The sequence below is a fragment of the Siniperca chuatsi genome, linkage group LG3, assembly GCF_020085105.1.
Source record: "Siniperca chuatsi isolate FFG_IHB_CAS linkage group LG3, ASM2008510v1, whole genome shotgun sequence".
Classification (NCBI taxonomy): Eukaryota; Metazoa; Chordata; class Actinopteri; order Centrarchiformes; family Sinipercidae; genus Siniperca; species Siniperca chuatsi.
Window position 1 is genome coordinate 17612057 of NC_058044.1, and position 17869 is coordinate 17629925.

Sequence of the window (17869 nt, forward strand, 5' to 3'; positions counted from 1 at the left end):
ACAACCTCCTCTCAACATTTTCCAAAATCTGGACTGGAGATGTGGGGTGTTGTTATAAATCCCCCGTCATCCTGAAAAATGCAGGACTTCCCCGGCGCAGCACTGGAATGCAAAATAGACTAGAAATGTGTCCTTTTTCATTGTGAGCACTCTAGTTGGTGGTCTGTTCAGCAACTTAATATTCATTTCAAATCCATATTATTGGACGAGCACACAGTGTCAGCACCAGGAGGTCAGCAGCTAATTTCTATGAGCAGCAGAGAACATTTGAACTCATACTGTTGTGTGCACTCAGTGAGCTTTATTCACCCCCTGTTAGCTGAGCATTCAGTCATGTACTGCATGCTGCACTGGTTTATACATGCATTGCTGCTCTGCTAAAACTTTGCAGATTTGACTTGACAGAGCATTTCCACCCCTGCATTGTGATGACATCATACCCTAATGAGAAAAACAGCAGTGTTGATGGTCAAATGGGAAAGATCTCATTATTGGGCTACAGTGGTGCAAATGGATTGCTCTTTACCACAACCACACCCCATTGTGTTGGCTTCAGTTACAGTTCAGAGTTCAACTCCTGCTGTGATGCTGACAATAAATGTTGTCCCCTAAATCAAGGATGGAGGCAGAGAGACACGGCGCTTTATGAGAGCCAGGATACTGTTTGCTGTAATATTTTCCATCCTCTTCCCTCCTCTGAAGATTAGCTTTACAGAAGTGCTTGTGTGCATTTTTATAGACATTTCTTTGAAAGCCAAGTGCTCCGATTGAAAGGAGTAGGAAAATTGAACGTCACTCAACCCAATTTGCTTCTAGAGTATTAATGGTGTCGCCAGGTTCGGGGAATAAAAATACGTCACCATGTTTTATATACACACACGGATTCGGAGGGTGATTTCTTGTTGTGTGTGAGGCACAAACCACCATGGACAAATAGTGTTTATGGTGGAATTATTATTATTAGTTAATTTTTTAAAACCTCAAGGCTGAGCTTACAAATTGACACCCAGTATAGTTTTTGGAGCTGTGAAACACAAATTTAGGGTTGCCACTAACAATTATCTTCATTATCGATTAATTTGCCGATTATTTTCTCGATTGATCATTTAAACTGTAAAACGTCCAAAGTGACGTCTTCAAATTTCTTATTTTGTCCAACCAACAGTATTCCATACACAATGATATAAAACAGAGAAAAGCAGGAAATCTATATGTGAGAGGCTGGAAACAGAAATTTTATGTCATTTTTGCTTGAAAAATTTAGTCAATTATGAAAATTACTGCTGATTACTTTTCGGTCAATCAACTAATCAATTGATTGAATAATTGTTGCAGGTCTACATAAATGACTAAATTATAATCTTCATCTGGACCATACTAATATATGTGTGTGGGTGTGTGCATGTGTGTTGTATAAATCCTCTGCCTTAGATAAGGATCTCAGGATCAGTGTGGTTATAATGCCCCCTCCAGTATGAGATGTGATCCCATTAGCTGGAAACAAAACCTCTTTACAGCCAGTGATAGGGTAAATCTGTTCCTGCACCAACACAGAGAGAGAGAGAGAGAGAGAGAGAGAGAGAGAATCTCTCCCACTCTCATTTCCGGACCGTCCAGCTAGCTCACGTTCAATACAGTTTAGGGGCTGCAGCTATTGATCTGCGCTTCTCTGTCCTCCACACAAACACACTCTTCCACTCACATCTGTTTTTAAGTGCATTACGTTCCTAAGCCTGTCTGTCAGCACTCATGGACAGCATGACGATGTAAAGCCAGTCATTTAGTTTTCCAAACAGACCACTTCACCTCCATTACTGGTGCTTTCAGTGGCAGAGAAATAGTTTTCTGTCTTCCAATGTGCTGCACCCTACATAATACACCATAATGATGTCTAAAGTATCCTCCTGCCCTCGTGTGATGCTCTATTAAGAAATATTTGACTTTTTGGATCACTGAGGGGCAAAAAAAACAACAGCTAATTGATCTGACTGACACTGAAAGAAAAGAGGTCAAGAGGGTCTATCACATTTGCTGATCCAAACACAGAATGAGATTCCAAACACTGCAGCAATAACGATGACAAAAGCAGGGGTCTGAGGATCAAGGTAATTAGATTGATTAGGTTTGGCCTGATTGCCCACCAATAAAACTGGAGGTCTTTGTTTACCTCAAATACCCCCTCCTGTCTGCCCTCCCCCCTCAAAGATCACACAAGCAAACACTGACATCAATTTCCATTCTAAATCAAATGTTGTCCACACCATTATGCCACACACAACAGAGGTTGTTATTTTTTGCATAATAAAAGGTCAAGTTTGTTTACATTCCCCAGCCTCTGCTGGAACTCTGTCTGGGCTTTACGGATATCATAAAACAGAAGATGCTCTTTGGGGAGTTTTGAAGTAACCAGATGTCTGAGCAGCAATGAAACAACCCAGTGAACACAGTGGATTAACTTAATACAAATTGGACTATTGCAATTCCATCTTTAAACCTTAAGTAAATGTTTGAGCTGCAATATAGCAGCTACAATGCCATACTGTAGCTGCTAACAGCCGAGTGAACACCATGGATTACATTCTTACTATTGCAATCCCCTCTTAAAACTTAATTCACAGCATGTAGTCATTTGCAGCTGTGGAAGGTGGTGGTATTTCCTGCAGTGCTGGTAATGGACTGGGCAGCGTCTATATGGTGGGTCATTGGGGGCCCTTCTGCTGCAGCTATAACTGCAACTGCTGTATCTGCAAATGTGACTTAGACAAGTGAGCAGATTACAAATGCAACCACAATAAAACACCTGAGTATTTATAAGATAAATGCATTTAAATATGCACCAAAACACCTAAAGATCCTTGCTCCACGATTGTGTCGTGCCTGCATTACTGTATTTGGACAAAAGAGCCCCCTTCTCACCTGACCAACCTCGCCGATCCCTCCTGTGCCGTCGATCCGGGGACGTTTGCACTCCGCCCCGGCAGAGTCCACCAGAGCCGCCGCTGTCTGTCCGTCGGGCTCCGGGTCTCCGCGCTTCATGCCCCGGACAACTGCAGGAGCGCCACCCGCGTTGGGATGCACCCCGGCCATGGTGTCCAGCTCTCTATCCCGGTCCATGAGACCCCGGGATACAGGCAGCATGATGGATGCAACGTCGGTCGACATTAACATTTAAAAATCTTCTTTTGTCCCCTGTCTTGAGCTAAACTGGGTGGGAAATAGACTTACCTACTCGTGTGCACCTTTGTGCTTAAGGCCAGCCTGTGGACGATGTTTCTATGCAGTTAAAATAATATTTTAATGCAACCTAGTAGCCTTTACTGTGTTTTCTACTGGGCCTTTGTATGACCCCCCCCCCCCCCTAAAGAGTTGATGTATCTGGAAATGTTAAGAAATTTAATCTAAACACCGCGTTTGTTTGTTCTTTGTTTTTTAAACAACTGGCTCACAAACACTGCTTTCACCTTACTAAAAACACAGCGGCTCAAATAAAAAATGTCCCATGAAATATAAGCAGGTTTGTCGGGTTAATATTCAGCTATGTAGCCCCCTGTTTGCTGACCGTGTATTTATTTACTGCGGGGCTGCCTAAGAGGCCTACGTTATTTCAGATCATAACAAACCAATTAAATAAACACCGATTAAAAACAATGGCTCCTGAACATAGCCTACCGCCCAATTTCCATTTGCCCTCTTTTAGTTTTTCTTCTCTACACGAGCCACGTCTGTTTTAAAAGCACAACATCCTACCGCAACCTCAAGACGAGAAACCCCTCAACATGTCTTCCCTGTCGCCTTTTTTCCCTCCTCCCTGTCTATATTAGCCGCAGACTTGTACCACAGAGCAGAGGTTCACTGAAAGTCAATCCTCGTCAGCTCTCTCTTCCCCCCATGTTAGTCCGCAAGTCTGCGTTAAAAGAAACGACGATTTTTCTCCCGCAAAAAAAAAACAACCACCAACGGACGGACGGACTGACGGAAAGGCTGCGGTGTTTCCTTTTTCTCTCTCGCCAATTATTTTCTTGCCTCTCTCCGTTTTCCCGGTGTGATCTTGTAGCGTGTGCGTTACAGAAAGGAAATTGTCCTCCCTCCCTCTCTCCCTCCTCCTACTCTCTTGGTGTAGTCATTCCCCTCCTCCTATCTTCCGCTCTCCGTTTGAACGCTGAAGCCAGGCAGCCATGTAGCCTGCAAACACGCAGTATGCCGCAGTGCTTCCATACACTTCAGTAAGGGGAGGTGTGTGAATGTATGTATGTATGTACGTGTGTGTGTGTGTGTGTGTGTGTGTGTGTGTGTGTGGGGGGGTGTCTTATAACTCAGAGAGACTGCCATGCTCTTACAGTACGTACCCAAACCTTTAAATCAAGTCCTCCTTTTTGATCTTTACATCTACTGTCGCACCATTAAAAAATGTTTTAATTGAAGCTGAGTTTCTCAGCTGTTTAATGGTGGTCACGCGTTACATGGCAGAATAGCAGAGGGCGAGCTTATCATACAAGTCCAGCTCTAGAAGATTTCATTCCTAACTCATTACACAACCGATACACAGGCCAAGGTCTTCACACAAGCCCAGCTGTGAGTCATGCAGCATGGAGTACCTTATGTTCCTCTGGCATTTTTATTGCTTGGATGACACCCAGTGGTCAAAGGCTACCATGAGAGGCAAATACTTCAAAGGCAATTTGCTGGAGCAAATTACACTACAAGCAAAAGCTTATTTTTAAATTCTCCCTTGCAGACTTGCAGAGCTTTAAATGGGTCACCCCCACCCCCACACATACACTTACACTTACACTGTACATGTCCTTTATGCTGGTTAATGTTGTTTAATTGTCACTTGATTAAATAAAAAGCGTTTTTTTTTCTTATGTGATCATCAAACATTCAATTGATTTCTACTTTGACATAGTTACCTTAAAGGAATAGTTCAACAGAAGATCAATACCACTGTTACATATGAAGCTACAGCCAGGAGAAGCTTAGCTTAGCATGAAGACTGGAAACAGGGGGAAACGGCTAGCCTGATTTTGTCCAACTACCAGCAGCTCCAGTGCGCACTAATTAACACGTTGCATCTTGTTTGTTCATTTCGTACAAAAGATGAAGTGTAACAATGTCCAGTTGTGGTTTTACAGAGGTTATGTGCCAGACTATTTCTTGTCTGGGAGCAGTGACTTCCTTAAGTCTGAACTGCTTGGCACCCTGCAAATCTCAAAAAAAACACAACTCGTCATTTAACACTTCAGTTTTTGTGTGGATTAAACAAACAAGATATACGTGTTAATTAGTGAGCATTAAAATCTGCTGGGGGCAGATTTTTTTTTAACCTTCATACAGATACAGGCTAGCTGTTTCCAGTGTTTATGCTTAACTAAACTAAGCAGCTGTTAGTTGTAGCCTTCAGGGGCTGATGTTTATATTTTAAACCTGTAAAATGTGCAGACTCTTCGGGTGATGTGCACGATAAACTGAAGTTGAAGCTTCTGTCCGCATGGCTCGATTGTCAACCAGCCCAAGTGGGCAACTGCCCCAGGGCACCAAAAGCCCCAAGTTCACTTTACTGTGTCGGAAGTGGTTTATTGTGATTTGTCATTTTATTTGGGGAAAAAAATAAAACCGTACCAACTGACATAATAGGAGCCTTTATGGCAGGTCTTACTTTTACCGGATTATGAAGCCTCGTCTTGGAGAGACCCTATGTAATTTCATCTGATATTGTGCTTACACAATGCATAATCATAAAATAATGGGTTTAATGAAATTACCACATTAACCCTTGGGCTTTGTAATATTACAGCAAAGGAATAGTGTACACATTGCACAGTGGGGGTTAAAAGGGGAACAGCAGCTCATTCATGTCTCTGGGCCCCCAACCAAGTTAATCCGGTCATATCTGTGCGATCAAGCCTGGGTGGAAATATTCTGAAGTTCCATTTCAAACAAAATCAAACTGTTGTGTTGTATCTCGTTTCGCTCTCTCATGGAACATTTGTTACATGCAAAACCTCATGTTATCTTGACGCTCACACAGACACACTTTTGTTGCTGTAAACCGACTGTACGTTCCACATAAAGGGCAACAAAGCAAGCCAGTCTGAGTCTCAATCATGCTCAAGTGTTCATGTAAACAATGCTGCCTTCCAGCTTTTGATGGACAGTCACTTCCTGCTGTAAAACCTAGTGGCTGCAAGCTTAGTAACAAAAACAGACACACAGTGTCCTTTAAGAGCTTTTATTGGTGGTTAAACGAGTGATGTCTGAGGCCTGAGAAGGAGGAGAAGAGAGGAGATATGGTCTGTATAGAAATTCAACTTTGGTGTATTACAGGAGCTAAACATGTTAGTACTGCTTACCAGATCATCATCATAATCTCCAACTTCAAGCATCTTCCATGTCGTAAACTGAAAAACAGGAAATGGATCAGTCTTAATAAATAATTCAAAACTCTCATTACTAAATCATTGTCCTGCTGTCATATGGAACTGCAGCCACTATTGGCTCTCAGGCTGTTTTCAGTGAGGAGTGTTGTAATGGGGCTCATTCATCGAGTGTTTTTCATGTGATCTTCCAGAGGTGGGTGATCTGAGGACAGAGCACTCATTTTTCTTACCGTCACTGGCCAAAGCAACCCTCGACACAAGGCCCATCACGTGGTGAGCAGATTTCAGTTGAACACATGAAGTAGATCTGAGAGGGAGGCAAAACGAGCAGGATTTGATGTAGTGTCCAGTCTGCAGAGTGTGCAGTGTACTATGACAAACAGTTGCTGCCAATTGAGATTTGGCCAAAATTTGCAGTTTACAAAATGGCCTCTCCACATGTTCTTGTAATGAATGCTGACTTAAGAGATACAGCTGTCAATGGTTTCATTTTCCATGGACTCAATGCCTATGGTAAATAAAATAACCTGTGTGAATTTACACAGAACAGCCATATACTTTTACAAGTGTACTTTTACAAAATGAAGACAGGAAGTCTAAATAAAAAAAGATATTACCCAGGGGACAAATTCACAGGCACTCTAGGCAGACAGCTGCATGTTTTAATATTTTTTTCCTTGTTACAACCTATTTTATAAAGTCTATAGCTACAACACATAAAAACTGTAGGAGAAGCAATAGTGAGACATTTTGGGAAATTCGCTTATTCGTTTTTTTTGCCAGACGTTAGATGAGAAGACTATTCCACTCTCATACCTGTCCATTAAACATGAAGCTAGAGCCAACAGCCGATCAGCTAAGCTTAGCATCAAGACTGGAAACAGGGAGAAACAGCCAGCCTGGCTCAGTCTGAAGGCCACAAAAATCCACCTAAACAGCATAACCACTGTAAAACCACAACTTGTCATTTTTACACTTCAGTTTTTGTATGGATTAAAACAAACAAGACGTTAATGTTAATTGGCGAACTGTAGAGGTGCTTGTAGGCTAGTTGTTTCCCTCCGTTTCCAGTCTTTATGTTAAGCTCAACTAACTGTCTCCTTACTGTAGCTTCATATTTATCCCACAAATACAAGAGTGGTACCAATCCACTCTGCAACAAAGTGAATTTCCAAACTATTCCTTTAAATTTGCCATAAATTATTTTAAATGCTGTGTGCCCAAAGAAAACTTTAACTAGACTTCTAGTTCAGAGTCTGAAAGATGAAAATTAATGAAAAGAACACAATACAGTTAGAGGTCTATAATATATCCCCCCACCATTATTAATAGAACTCAAGGGTCTCTGCTTATTCTTACCTCCTCGTCTGGGTCCTTGAACTCACCATCAGGAAGGAACTGGAAGGTGCTGATGGTGAAGCGGCGGGTCTGAGCCTGAGGAGAGGGCGGTTGAGGATCCAACAGCACAGACTGCTGTGGGGCTGGGTCCAAGGGGTTGGGACATCTAGGGAGTAACATTGAATTAGTAAGCCAATTAGATAACATTTTCCCCGTTATCTCCTCAGTGAAAAACACTTTCCAAATGTGAGATTTATGTGCAGTGAATCTGTTTCGACGTACCCGTTGTAAAGCAGCGGCCACACAGCTTTTCCAGAGCGGGGGTAGGCCACACAGAAGTGCACCAGCAGCACCAAACTGGGATCCGGGGTGTTGAGCAGTCGCACTTCCAGGTAGAGGGGTTTCCCCAGCAGCATCTGCAGGGGCTGGTGATACTGAGGGTGGTAGCTGCTGTATTGGGCATCTGGAATGAGAGGAGGTGTGTTGGAATAGGTTATTTCTTGAACCACATTTCACCCACTCAAAGCTAGGTAGGAGTTCTCTTACAGCTGATCAGGATATGTTTGAAGCATTCACATGGTGCAGAAATACTGGATATAATTAGATTTATTTGATTATCATCAGTTTCCATCCATCTCGACTGGAATAAATTTGTGCCCAGAGACACAACAGCACAAAATTAGAATTTCTTAATCATGCAAAGCAGTTTTTAGTATTGAAATGAAGACCGTCTACCTTTGGCAATCCTGAGCTGGACTCCAAATATCCCCTGGGTCTGAACTGCTGGTCCCAGAGTGGGAGTTTTAACCATGTAGCTCACACTCAGAACAGTGTTTGGCAGATACCTGCACTCCACCAACAACCTGAGAATGAGACAGGAAACATGGTGATGGAAATCTATACTGTATGATTTTGTTATACGTTTACTTTTTGCCATTTTTGCCTTTATTTTAAAGTTCAATCTGAAAATGGACAAGAAATGTAGGCTCCCCCAGCTGGACTCAAACCAGGAACATTTCAATAACATGGTACCATTGGACGGCCCATCGACAGTATAAATAGCCACGAATAGCCACGAATTACAATGCTGATAAATATCCAACCACCAAATAAGCAACTGTTTGCTAACAAGTTTGCCCCATCAATTTAAAAAAGGTGATGATTTGTTATTATGTTCACAACAACTGTGTCCGCTTCCCAAGTGGCCAAAATCAGTTATTGCAGATTTAAATAACCTAACTTTAGATCTTAACAATAGATAAATGAATTAGTTAAATCAACTTATTTAGTGTTTGGTCTAAATGAAACGGGTAACTTTTACTCTGATAATAAAAGCAACATGTTCAGACCTGACAGGAGAATCCCTCGTTATGGTACCATAGTTGAGGCTGATTGCCTGAACCTTGTTGATGATCTCCACCATGTAGATCACGGTTTTCCCCACCATCTGTCAAGACAGAATCAGACATGCAATTTAGTATATGGACACTAGTAAATACTAAAAGGTCCAGGAACTGTGGTTGACTAGGACAGGTCAGTTAAGGCAGTTAGACTACACAGGAAATACACAAGCCCAGGAAATACTTGTATTGTTTGTTTTGGTCTTTTCGTGGAATTTCTTGACAATAAGAAAAATATAGAATATCAGCACACAAGTCCTTTAAATCAACACTCCGTTAACTGAAACTGACAGTCCAAACAGTTCTTACTCAGGGTCTTACTTAATTTTTCAATATTTTGGGAAATGTCATTCATTAAAGCATACCACTCTGCGTGTCCCACAGCCATCCATCGGGATCTTGAACAAGGCATAGTCAGAAGTCACTCTCTGAGGTTTGCAGGTGGAGTTACCGGCAGCGACAAGTAGGGCAGGGGAAAGAGGGGGCTCAGTGAGGGAGGCAGGCACGGAAAAGACAAAGTGGCGGTCAATAGTGCACTCTGGAGGAGGACACAGACACACACAATTATGTAAAGGTCAAATGAACAAAAAGGTCAGAAATCTCAGGAGGCAATTGATAATGAGACCCAAGGTATCTTATACCCTTTTCACATTTTGTGTCACTGCCAGCTTGAATCATTCTATGCTGGCCCTGAATATGCCTCTTCACACATCCAGCAGCTGCAGCTCTTACATTTCCGTATCCAAAACAGCTCAACTGTACTCAGTTAAGTGGCGTGAAAATGCCAGTGGGGGACACAAATTGCAGCTCACCATTCATGGGGTAGTAGCAGGCAGGGGGCTGCTTGCTGAAGCAGCAGCCCATGGAGAGGCACTGTGGCTGGGATACAGAACCAGGTCCGCAGGGGAGATGCTGTTCGCTGGGAAGGTTGCACTCTGAGGGACAGCACGACAAATGTCAGCCGCACAGTTAAAATAACGCTGAATGGCCTAGAGAAAACACCCTTTGGCAAATTGAATAGCCTTTCAGAGGTGTAAACATAAAATCCATCTACCTTGTCCAGATGCTGGGATCACAACTGGACAGGAAAACTGAGCCTCCTGTCTCCCATTTACTGTCATGTAGATGACAGTGATGATATACATTTTACCCTTTTAGAGAAAAATGTTTATAAGAGAGTTAATGGGTACAGCAAATGGTCAATTATACAAAAAGGTCATGTGCTCAGTGTGAAATCTGAGTCAATACTTGCCTGCACACTCATGTGGCAGCGTGAGTGTAACTGGAGACTCAAACGGATTTTGCCATCTTTGCCTTTTATTACAGAATACCCACAGTTCGTTGGGTGATTCTGGAGGTTCATCTGGTTCCCTTTGATGTCTGAGAAAGTACAGGTGGAAACATTCAATAAGTTATTTTTGTGTAGACTTTAAAATGGCACAATTATAGCTCTCAGCATAGCCAGGCACAGAGTTGCCCAGTCAAAACAAAAACCAAGCCTACCTTTCCCCACCCCTATTTAACTTCACACCAGAGTGACCCCCCCCAGAAACATGTTTAAGTTCAACTCATGCAGAGCTGATGGCAACCATATGCACCTGGAACATATACACCAACATATGCAAGCGCACCTTTAACAACAATTCCAGAGATGGGACCAGGGGGGAGCTCCACAGTCATCTGTTGGGAGGAGCAGAAGACTTCAGGCTTTGGGACAACAGATGGGCTGATCTTGCCCTTGGTGGTGCTGGGTGGAGTAGGGGACACTGTTGCAGGAGTTTCAAGGGTGGTTGGATACGGGCATTGCAGATCCAGAGTCCTATACTGCGCCATGGAAAGGTCCCAAAACCTCACAGGTAAGGAAATGGTCGTGGGAGTCTAGAGAGAGAGATCAGTAAAGTCAGTTTGAACCACCATGCATGGTTTCAAGATAGTATATTTTAAAATTGGGTTGGGAAGTTGAGATCTCAACTAAAAAAAAAAAAAAAAAAAAAAAAGAATTACCACATGGGCTGCACAGAACAAAAAACTCCACCCAGTACAGATGCATGCAGAGCAAATGCTGCATTTAGTCCATATGGGATTAATCGTAAAAATGAGCTGCTGACTGGGAAAACTGCTCTGTCTGTGTTCACTATACAAGCAGGAATGGTGTCATAAATCACTGTAGTGACAACCATAGTGGCAAACCACCAGCGTCAGCAGTCCAACATAATTTTGTACTTTGTTGTGTCACTGTATTGGACCAGTAGCCGTCAGTCATCAAAGAATTTAGATTTTTAATTGTGTGGAATTCCTGATTGTTCACAGAAAACACTTAAAATTGTTTGACAAATTTTTTGAATTTTTTATATATCTATTAACATACAGCTGTTGGATGTTGCATTGTCATTGTGTAATTAAGAGTTGATTTGTATTGGTAAATGGACTGTACTTTTATAGCGCCTTTCTAGTCTTTCCAACTACTCAAAAGCACTTCACATATACTGATGGCAGGTCAAATGATTAAAAGAAGTAATTCACACACACACACACACACACACACACACACACTGAAGGCACAGCCCCGGGAGCAGTTTGGGGTTGAGTGTCTTGCCCAAGGACACTTCGACATGTGGGCTGGGGGAAGCTGGGATCAAACCGCCGACCTTCCAATTGGTGGATGACACGCTCTACCACTAAGCCACAGCCGTATTGACAATATGTATATTTTACACCTGTCACTAAGACTTTATGGTGTCCAGGATTTCTTTGAAACTGGAAGCACTGAGAGAATATTTGCCACTGTATATCCTGATTTAAAAAAGGCTCCCACAATACCATTTTATGGGAACTTTAAAATTAAAAAATAAAAAGATTTTTTAAATGAGTGTTCCAACAAGTTCATCCTGTCATCAGATAACTAAACTACAAAGAAACACAATTGTATACTTTCTTTAAAAACTGGGATTAAAGTAAAGCAATTATATTAAGATGACACATTTGCAGGCAGTGACAAGGCATCATGGAGGATCTCACCCTTGGATGGCTGTGGCAGGCAGGTAGAGGAGAGTGAAGGATTACCCCAGAGCCCTCAGCCATCTGTAGCATGTACCCACACAGTGGAGACACACTGGAGAGGAACAGCCATGTCTTCATTTGGTCTGATGTTAGAAACAATGACTGTTAGATGTTTTATATGTGTTATTTAAAAATTTATTAATTTATTTAAAATTAATATACTTTCATTTTAGAAGTACAAGCTGATCTAGGAACACTGATAAGGTGTCTCTGAGCAAGCTACCAAATTGTGGATACCAGTACGAGTGCTCATCTGGGACCAGCAACAACACATTGTATAGAGATAAATGCACTTCTACTTTAAGAGTAACACACACAGGGGAACTTAGAGCTAAATGCTAACATCGGCATGTTCACAGTGACAGTGCTAACATGCTGATGTCAAGCAGGTTTAATGTTTACCATGTTAACCATCTTAGTTTAGCATGTTAGCATTCTACCATGTGCTAATTAGCACAGCTGAGGATGATGGGAATCTCATGAGTTTTGGAAGTATTTGATTTATTTCATAAACCAAAGTACTGGACAAATTGAAATGTTGTCCTGACGATGGCATTAGATGAGAAGTCAGGGGATCACCAAAGTTGTTATTATTCATCCTGAAGGGAACATCAATGTGTGTATCAAATTTCAAGGCAATCCATCCAACAGTGTGATAATTCACTCAAAACTTCACTCAAAATTTCAACTTTACGGTGGCACTAGAGAAGTCAGGGGACCACTAAAGTCATTAGGATAAATCGCCTGGAAACCATGAATGTCTGCACAAAATTCCATCAAATAGCTATTAAGATATTTCAGTCTGGACCAAAGTGGTGGACCGACAGAGACATTGCCATCCCTAGAGCCACACCGCTAGCATGGCTAAAAGTTATTTACATTGGGCCTTGGAGATTTTTGTTGAATTCTCACCAACATAAAGACCTCTTATGTCTACACAAACACTGACCTGTGACCTGGATGGAGTCTGGGTGAGCAAAAGGAAGGAAGACAACCATCCTCCCCATAAGACACTGGAGATGGGGAATCTGTGGAGTGGGCCAAGTTGGGGTAGACGCTGTAGAACTTGTGGTGGTAGGAGTTGTGGTGGTAGGAGTTGTAGTGGTGGTAAAAGGCTTTTTGGTGGTCATTGGTGGTGGAGTCTCTGGATAGTGGGGCACATGGGGGTAAGGTGGATGGTAGTGTGGCGGGTGGAGAGGATGGTAATAGGGATGATAGGGATAAGGGTAGTAGCCACAAATGGTGTGAGGGTAAGGGGGGCAAGTGGCTTGTGGAGCCGCTGGTTTCTGAGGTTCCTGAGGAATAGTTTGAGGTTTCTCTTTGGCAGGCGGCAGAGATGTAGGCAGTGGGAAGTAAATGGGTCTTTGGGGGTAATACTGGCTGAAGGGATAGCTGGGTGCGTCAGGTAGTTTGGGAACCATCGTCCTTGTGGTAGTTGAGGTGGTAGGAGATGGAGGAGGGGGAGGTGGAGCGATAGTGGGATGTGAAGTGGAAGCAGGCTGCACCTCAAGACCAAGTATTGGTTGGAAAAATTGTCCATAATGATGGTAAGAGCTATAGGAAGTGGGGGGATAAAATGGATTGATTGGGTACTGTGGGCCCACAGATTGTTTTGGTGGAGAGGGAGGATAAGGTGAGCTGGGAGGGAGAGCAGCAGGTGCTTGGGTCACTAGTGCTGCAGTGGGTGCAGGATAGTAAGGTATCTGAAGATAATACAGACTTGCTGGAGGTTTGGGTGGATGAGTAGCTGGAGGAACAGTAGTAGTTTTTTTAGCTGCAGGGGTCGGAACTGGTGTCACTGCAGGGTAGTAAAACGGCACATATGGGTAATACACACCAGATGGATATTGAGAAGGTAATTTGGAAACTTGATGGGGAGAACCATCAGCTTGTAGAGGAAGCTGGTAAGGAGGGGAAGGGTATTTTGGGTGCGCTCCAGGATAGTACGGCAGCTTGCCAGGCCCCATGGGGTAGAGAGACTGCTGCTGCTGGGGCCCAGGAGGACTGGGTTGTGGGGGATGGGCAGGTTGGGGGCCAGGAGGGTAGACCTGGGGAAGCTGGGGGTACTGGAATCCAAGATAGGGGTAGTGGGGGTAGTCGGGAAGCTGAGCAATCTGCTCCTGAGTTGGAGGTTGAGGAGGGGGAGGACGGGAGGTGGGTGCAGGTCTTACAGGATCTGGGATATAGGGAAACCGAGGGTCACCAGGAGCCAGAGGAGGAGAGGAGATAGGAGTGACTGGACAGGAGAGGATGTATTCCTGATCATCTAATATAAGCTGGAGATAAAAACCATCCTGAAAAAAAGCATCACATAAAAATATTAATGGTGCAGCCAGCAGCTCGCCAAATTAACCCGTTCAAGTTAAATAACTTACTCCACTAGTGATACACAGAGCACTGTAGGAGATGAAGAAGGTGAGCTCCTCAGGATGGGAGTAGACATGGTACGCACACTCTTCAGATACAAATGGACCCCAGTCTCCATTCACTGTAAAGCATATTACACATGTTTTTGTAGTTAGTCTCATTCAGTCGATAAAAGGTTCGGATTCAGGGCTGTAGCTACCACTGAGGTATTTTTTTTCTGGGAATTATGATAACCTCAGGGGAGTTTACACTCTACAGTTAAAAAGCATACACATTTTTAAGACTTATTATGAAACAGCATGTAGACCTTCTTGTTGCGAAATAAGACAGTAACTCTTTATTTTACCAAACCATAATTTCCTTGCTGGTGTCCCGGAAAGAACAGAAACAAATAAATAAATGTTGTGTTTTTGTGTGTGTGTGTGTGTGTGTGTGTGTATATATATATATATATATATATATATATATATATATATATATATATATATATATATATATATATATATATATATATATATATATATATATATATATATATATATATATATATATATATATATATATATATATATATTAACCAACCAGCTATAAAACTCAACACAATTAACTCTCTAGCTGTACTACCATGTAATAAGAACTATTAAACAGGTCTTTCCAGAACACCTCATTGATAATTATGGACACATAAAATAAAGCGTAACTGTTTCATTTTCTGGCATGAAGGTCTAAATGCTGTTTCAAAGCCTTCTCCATGATGATACTAACTCCTTTATTTATTCATTTTGTTGGCCTAAATTACACTTTTAAATACACTGATTCTAAAATTACTGCAGTACACCTGACAAAAAATGTTTACAACTGTAGAATGCAAACTCCAGTAGACTCAAACTAAAATCAATTTCTGAAACAACTCAGAATTAATCCCCAAAGAAAGCCAACTTACCTTTGACTCCCAGCATCGCTATATCGTGCTCCTTTCCATGTATCTGCACCGCCATGCCGTAGGGGGAGCAGAAGACTGAGGGGCCAGAGCGGAGGGAAGACGGGGCAGGAGTGGACATCTGCATTGGGCAGGAGAGCTTCAGTGGGCTGCCCCACCACAACAAGGGCAGCACATAACTGCCATTCTGACAGAAAGAAAAAACAGGGGGTGATGAACACAGGACATAGGGATAACTACTGGTGGAAATATAATGCAGGTGCTGCTGGTACCTCCTGTGTAATGTAACATGCATCATAAGGCACTATCATCTCAAGGTCACGCCATGACGTCCTCACTGAGTAACCACAGTGTGGAGGTAACTGGAACAGGGAGATGGGAGAGGCTCCCTCTGTAAAGAAGAAGTAATTTTAGTGCTGAAACAACTGGATGATGAATCGATTAGTCGATCAACGGAAAATTAACAGTTTTGTTAATTGATTAATGGTTTAAGCATTTATCAAGCTTTAAATACCAAGTATCCACTGGATTACAGCTTAAATCTGAGGGTTTGCCGATTGTTTTAGATTAGTGTATTTTGAATATCTTTGAGTTTGCACTTTGAGGACTTTTATCTTGTGCTCTGGAAAATTGTGATTATGTCTGAATTATTTTCAGACATTTTACAGTATAAACAAATAATTGAAAAAAAGCAATTAAGGGTTACCTGCAGCCCTAGCTGGTTTTTAAGAAAGATCAATAGTACACTATAAATTTCCACATATTTCATAAGTTTCATGTAAATTTTAAATTACTATATAAAACCTTTTGCTGCTGCTATAATCATTTTCGCCAGCATAAAATAGGAGGCAAAACATGAATGTTAAACCTTCAAAAATATGCATTACATTCACTGTCCTCGCTATGTGAAATGAAGGCATTTAGTTCCTGCACTGAAACTGTGTGCCCCTCTTGCAAGAAATGCAGACATCCTCTGCAACAAGATATCCTTCCCTAAATTTACCTATTCCATCCGAGCCTGTTAGTCTGTATATACAGTCTATGGTTAAACTACATTCAAACGGCACCACCAGTCCAAACACCACTGCCACCTTCATAAGAAGTACCATACACCTTACCTATGTCCACTAATAGGTCTGTGATTCCATCTCCAGTGGCAGTGAAGGTCATGACATCATCATCACACTGCACCAAAGGCCTCATAGCCAGCCACTCAGAGAAACGTGGATTGGAGTCAGACAATGGGCCCAAAACCTTCCCCTGGACTCCATCAATACCTAAAATAAAGAAGTAAATAAAGAATGGATTTGTTTGTTTTACCATCTACTGCTCCATGTCAAAGCACTCTTGCATCCCTTAAAAGAGTACGCCACCGATTTAGCATGGCACGCTTATAATTTTATTGGACTCAAGCATCAAAATCAAAATGCAGCAGAACCAGAGACATGGTCTTTTTTATTCCACTCTCTTTCCTAATTGGCGCCTACATCATCCACAATGCAACTCGACCTCCGACAGTTGGGTCAAGATTAAGGTGTGTTATGCTAGTAGTGGCTAATGTAGCCTCAAGCAGACATGAGGAGCGGGCTACAGAGGTCTGGTAACATCACTTCTAATTAACTCCCCCTTCAGATTTGTTACGTTTACAAATTTGTAGTCTTTAACTCCAACTGACTCAAGTGACATCACTTGAGGCAATTTAAGAGCCTTCACGCAGAGGCTCTGGAGCTACAAAAGGCTTTATAACTTGCAAAGTTTAGTAGTAACGTTACTCTACAACACCTGGAAACTGTTTTATGTGTAAAATCGGTGGAGTTCCCCTTTAAGTAGCTTTAACCTGTAAAATCTGCTTGATATCCATCTCCAGAATCTGAAGCCGAGGTCCTTGGTTGCCGGCTGATATTACCAGTAGTCCAAGACAAGCTGTTAAGCAATTTGATGTCATTTTCATCCCGTTTCGGTACACTGAAATGTTGGAGTGGCTCTCCGGGAAAGGCAGCAGATTCAGGCCAAGGCTCCCTGAGACCCGGCTGGGTGGATTTGCGCAGATTTGGGCCCTGGATAACCTGTTCAACCAAGTGCTGCTTTCCCTGCTGGGCGTCGTTGTCATGTTTAATCGTTTCCCACCTGGTTGACTCTTGGACTTGGTAAGCAGTTAAACCATCCTCCCTCTGTCCTAGACTTACCGAGTGACAAAGTTGAAACGTGTAAGAATAAACGGTTACCACAAATAAAAACAAAGTTATTTCTCTACTCTGTTTGCAAGTCATCGCTGGGTTTCGGTGCTTTTCGCTCACACGCGCATAGGGAAATCACCTGAACATGAGTGCGATCAATTAAGAGTAATCAAGAATGGACCAATGAAAAAACAGACGGTAAGGTTGAAG

General features: G+C 42.3%; 2 protein-coding genes across 10 annotated transcripts in view; both read right to left on the reverse strand.

The window, feature by feature from the left end:
- LOC122872841 (RNA binding protein fox-1 homolog 2-like) overlaps positions 1-4171 on the reverse strand; it is a 35540-nt gene extending 31369 nt beyond the window's left edge. For 2 of the 9 annotated variants that reach the window (XR_006377315.1, XM_044188850.1), the window contains exon 1: positions 2917-4171. Coding sequence is in view for 8 of the 9 variants with exons in the window: in XM_044188850.1 (XP_044044785.1) it covers positions 2917-3168 (252 nt within the window). In the remaining variant the exon portion in view is untranslated. The remainder of the gene's footprint in view (positions 1-2916) is intronic. The other 7 variants (XM_044188848.1, XM_044188844.1, XM_044188842.1 and 4 more) reach the window with 7 other exon arrangements.
- Positions 4172-6213: 2042 nt separating this feature from the next.
- Positions 6214-17808, reverse strand: LOC122873393. Its single transcript, XM_044190044.1, has 19 exons — positions 17320-17808; positions 16601-16759; positions 15755-15873; positions 15486-15669; positions 14551-14663; positions 13125-14469; positions 12134-12258; positions 10747-10993; positions 10368-10495; positions 10170-10266; positions 9928-10050; positions 9481-9653; positions 9065-9162; positions 8451-8578; positions 7998-8178; positions 7737-7881; positions 6608-6684; positions 6351-6398; positions 6214-6261 (listed from the first exon to the last, which is right to left on the reverse strand). Exons 1-17 carry the CDS (start codon positions 17750-17752, stop codon positions 6610-6612), a joined length of 3873 nt encoding a protein of 1290 aa, XP_044045979.1. The 5' UTR covers positions 17753-17808; the 3' UTR covers positions 6214-6261; positions 6351-6398; positions 6608-6609.
- Between the last annotated feature and the right edge of the window lie 61 nt (positions 17809-17869).

Excerpts from the sequence above, each read along its gene's own strand:
- LOC122873393 (XM_044190044.1), bottom strand. The coding sequence starts at position 17,752 with ATGACTTGCAAACAGAGTAGAGAAATAACTTTGTTTTTATTTGTGGTA. Across the intron at positions 10,994-12,133 it reads CCTGCCACAGCCATCCAAGG|ACTCCCACGACCATTTCCTT; the intron begins GTGAGATCCTCC and ends CTCTCTCTCTAG. Across the intron at positions 9,654-9,927 it reads CTGCTACTACCCCATGAATG|AGTGCACTATTGACCGCCAC; the intron begins GTGAGCTGCAAT and ends GTCCTCCTCCAG.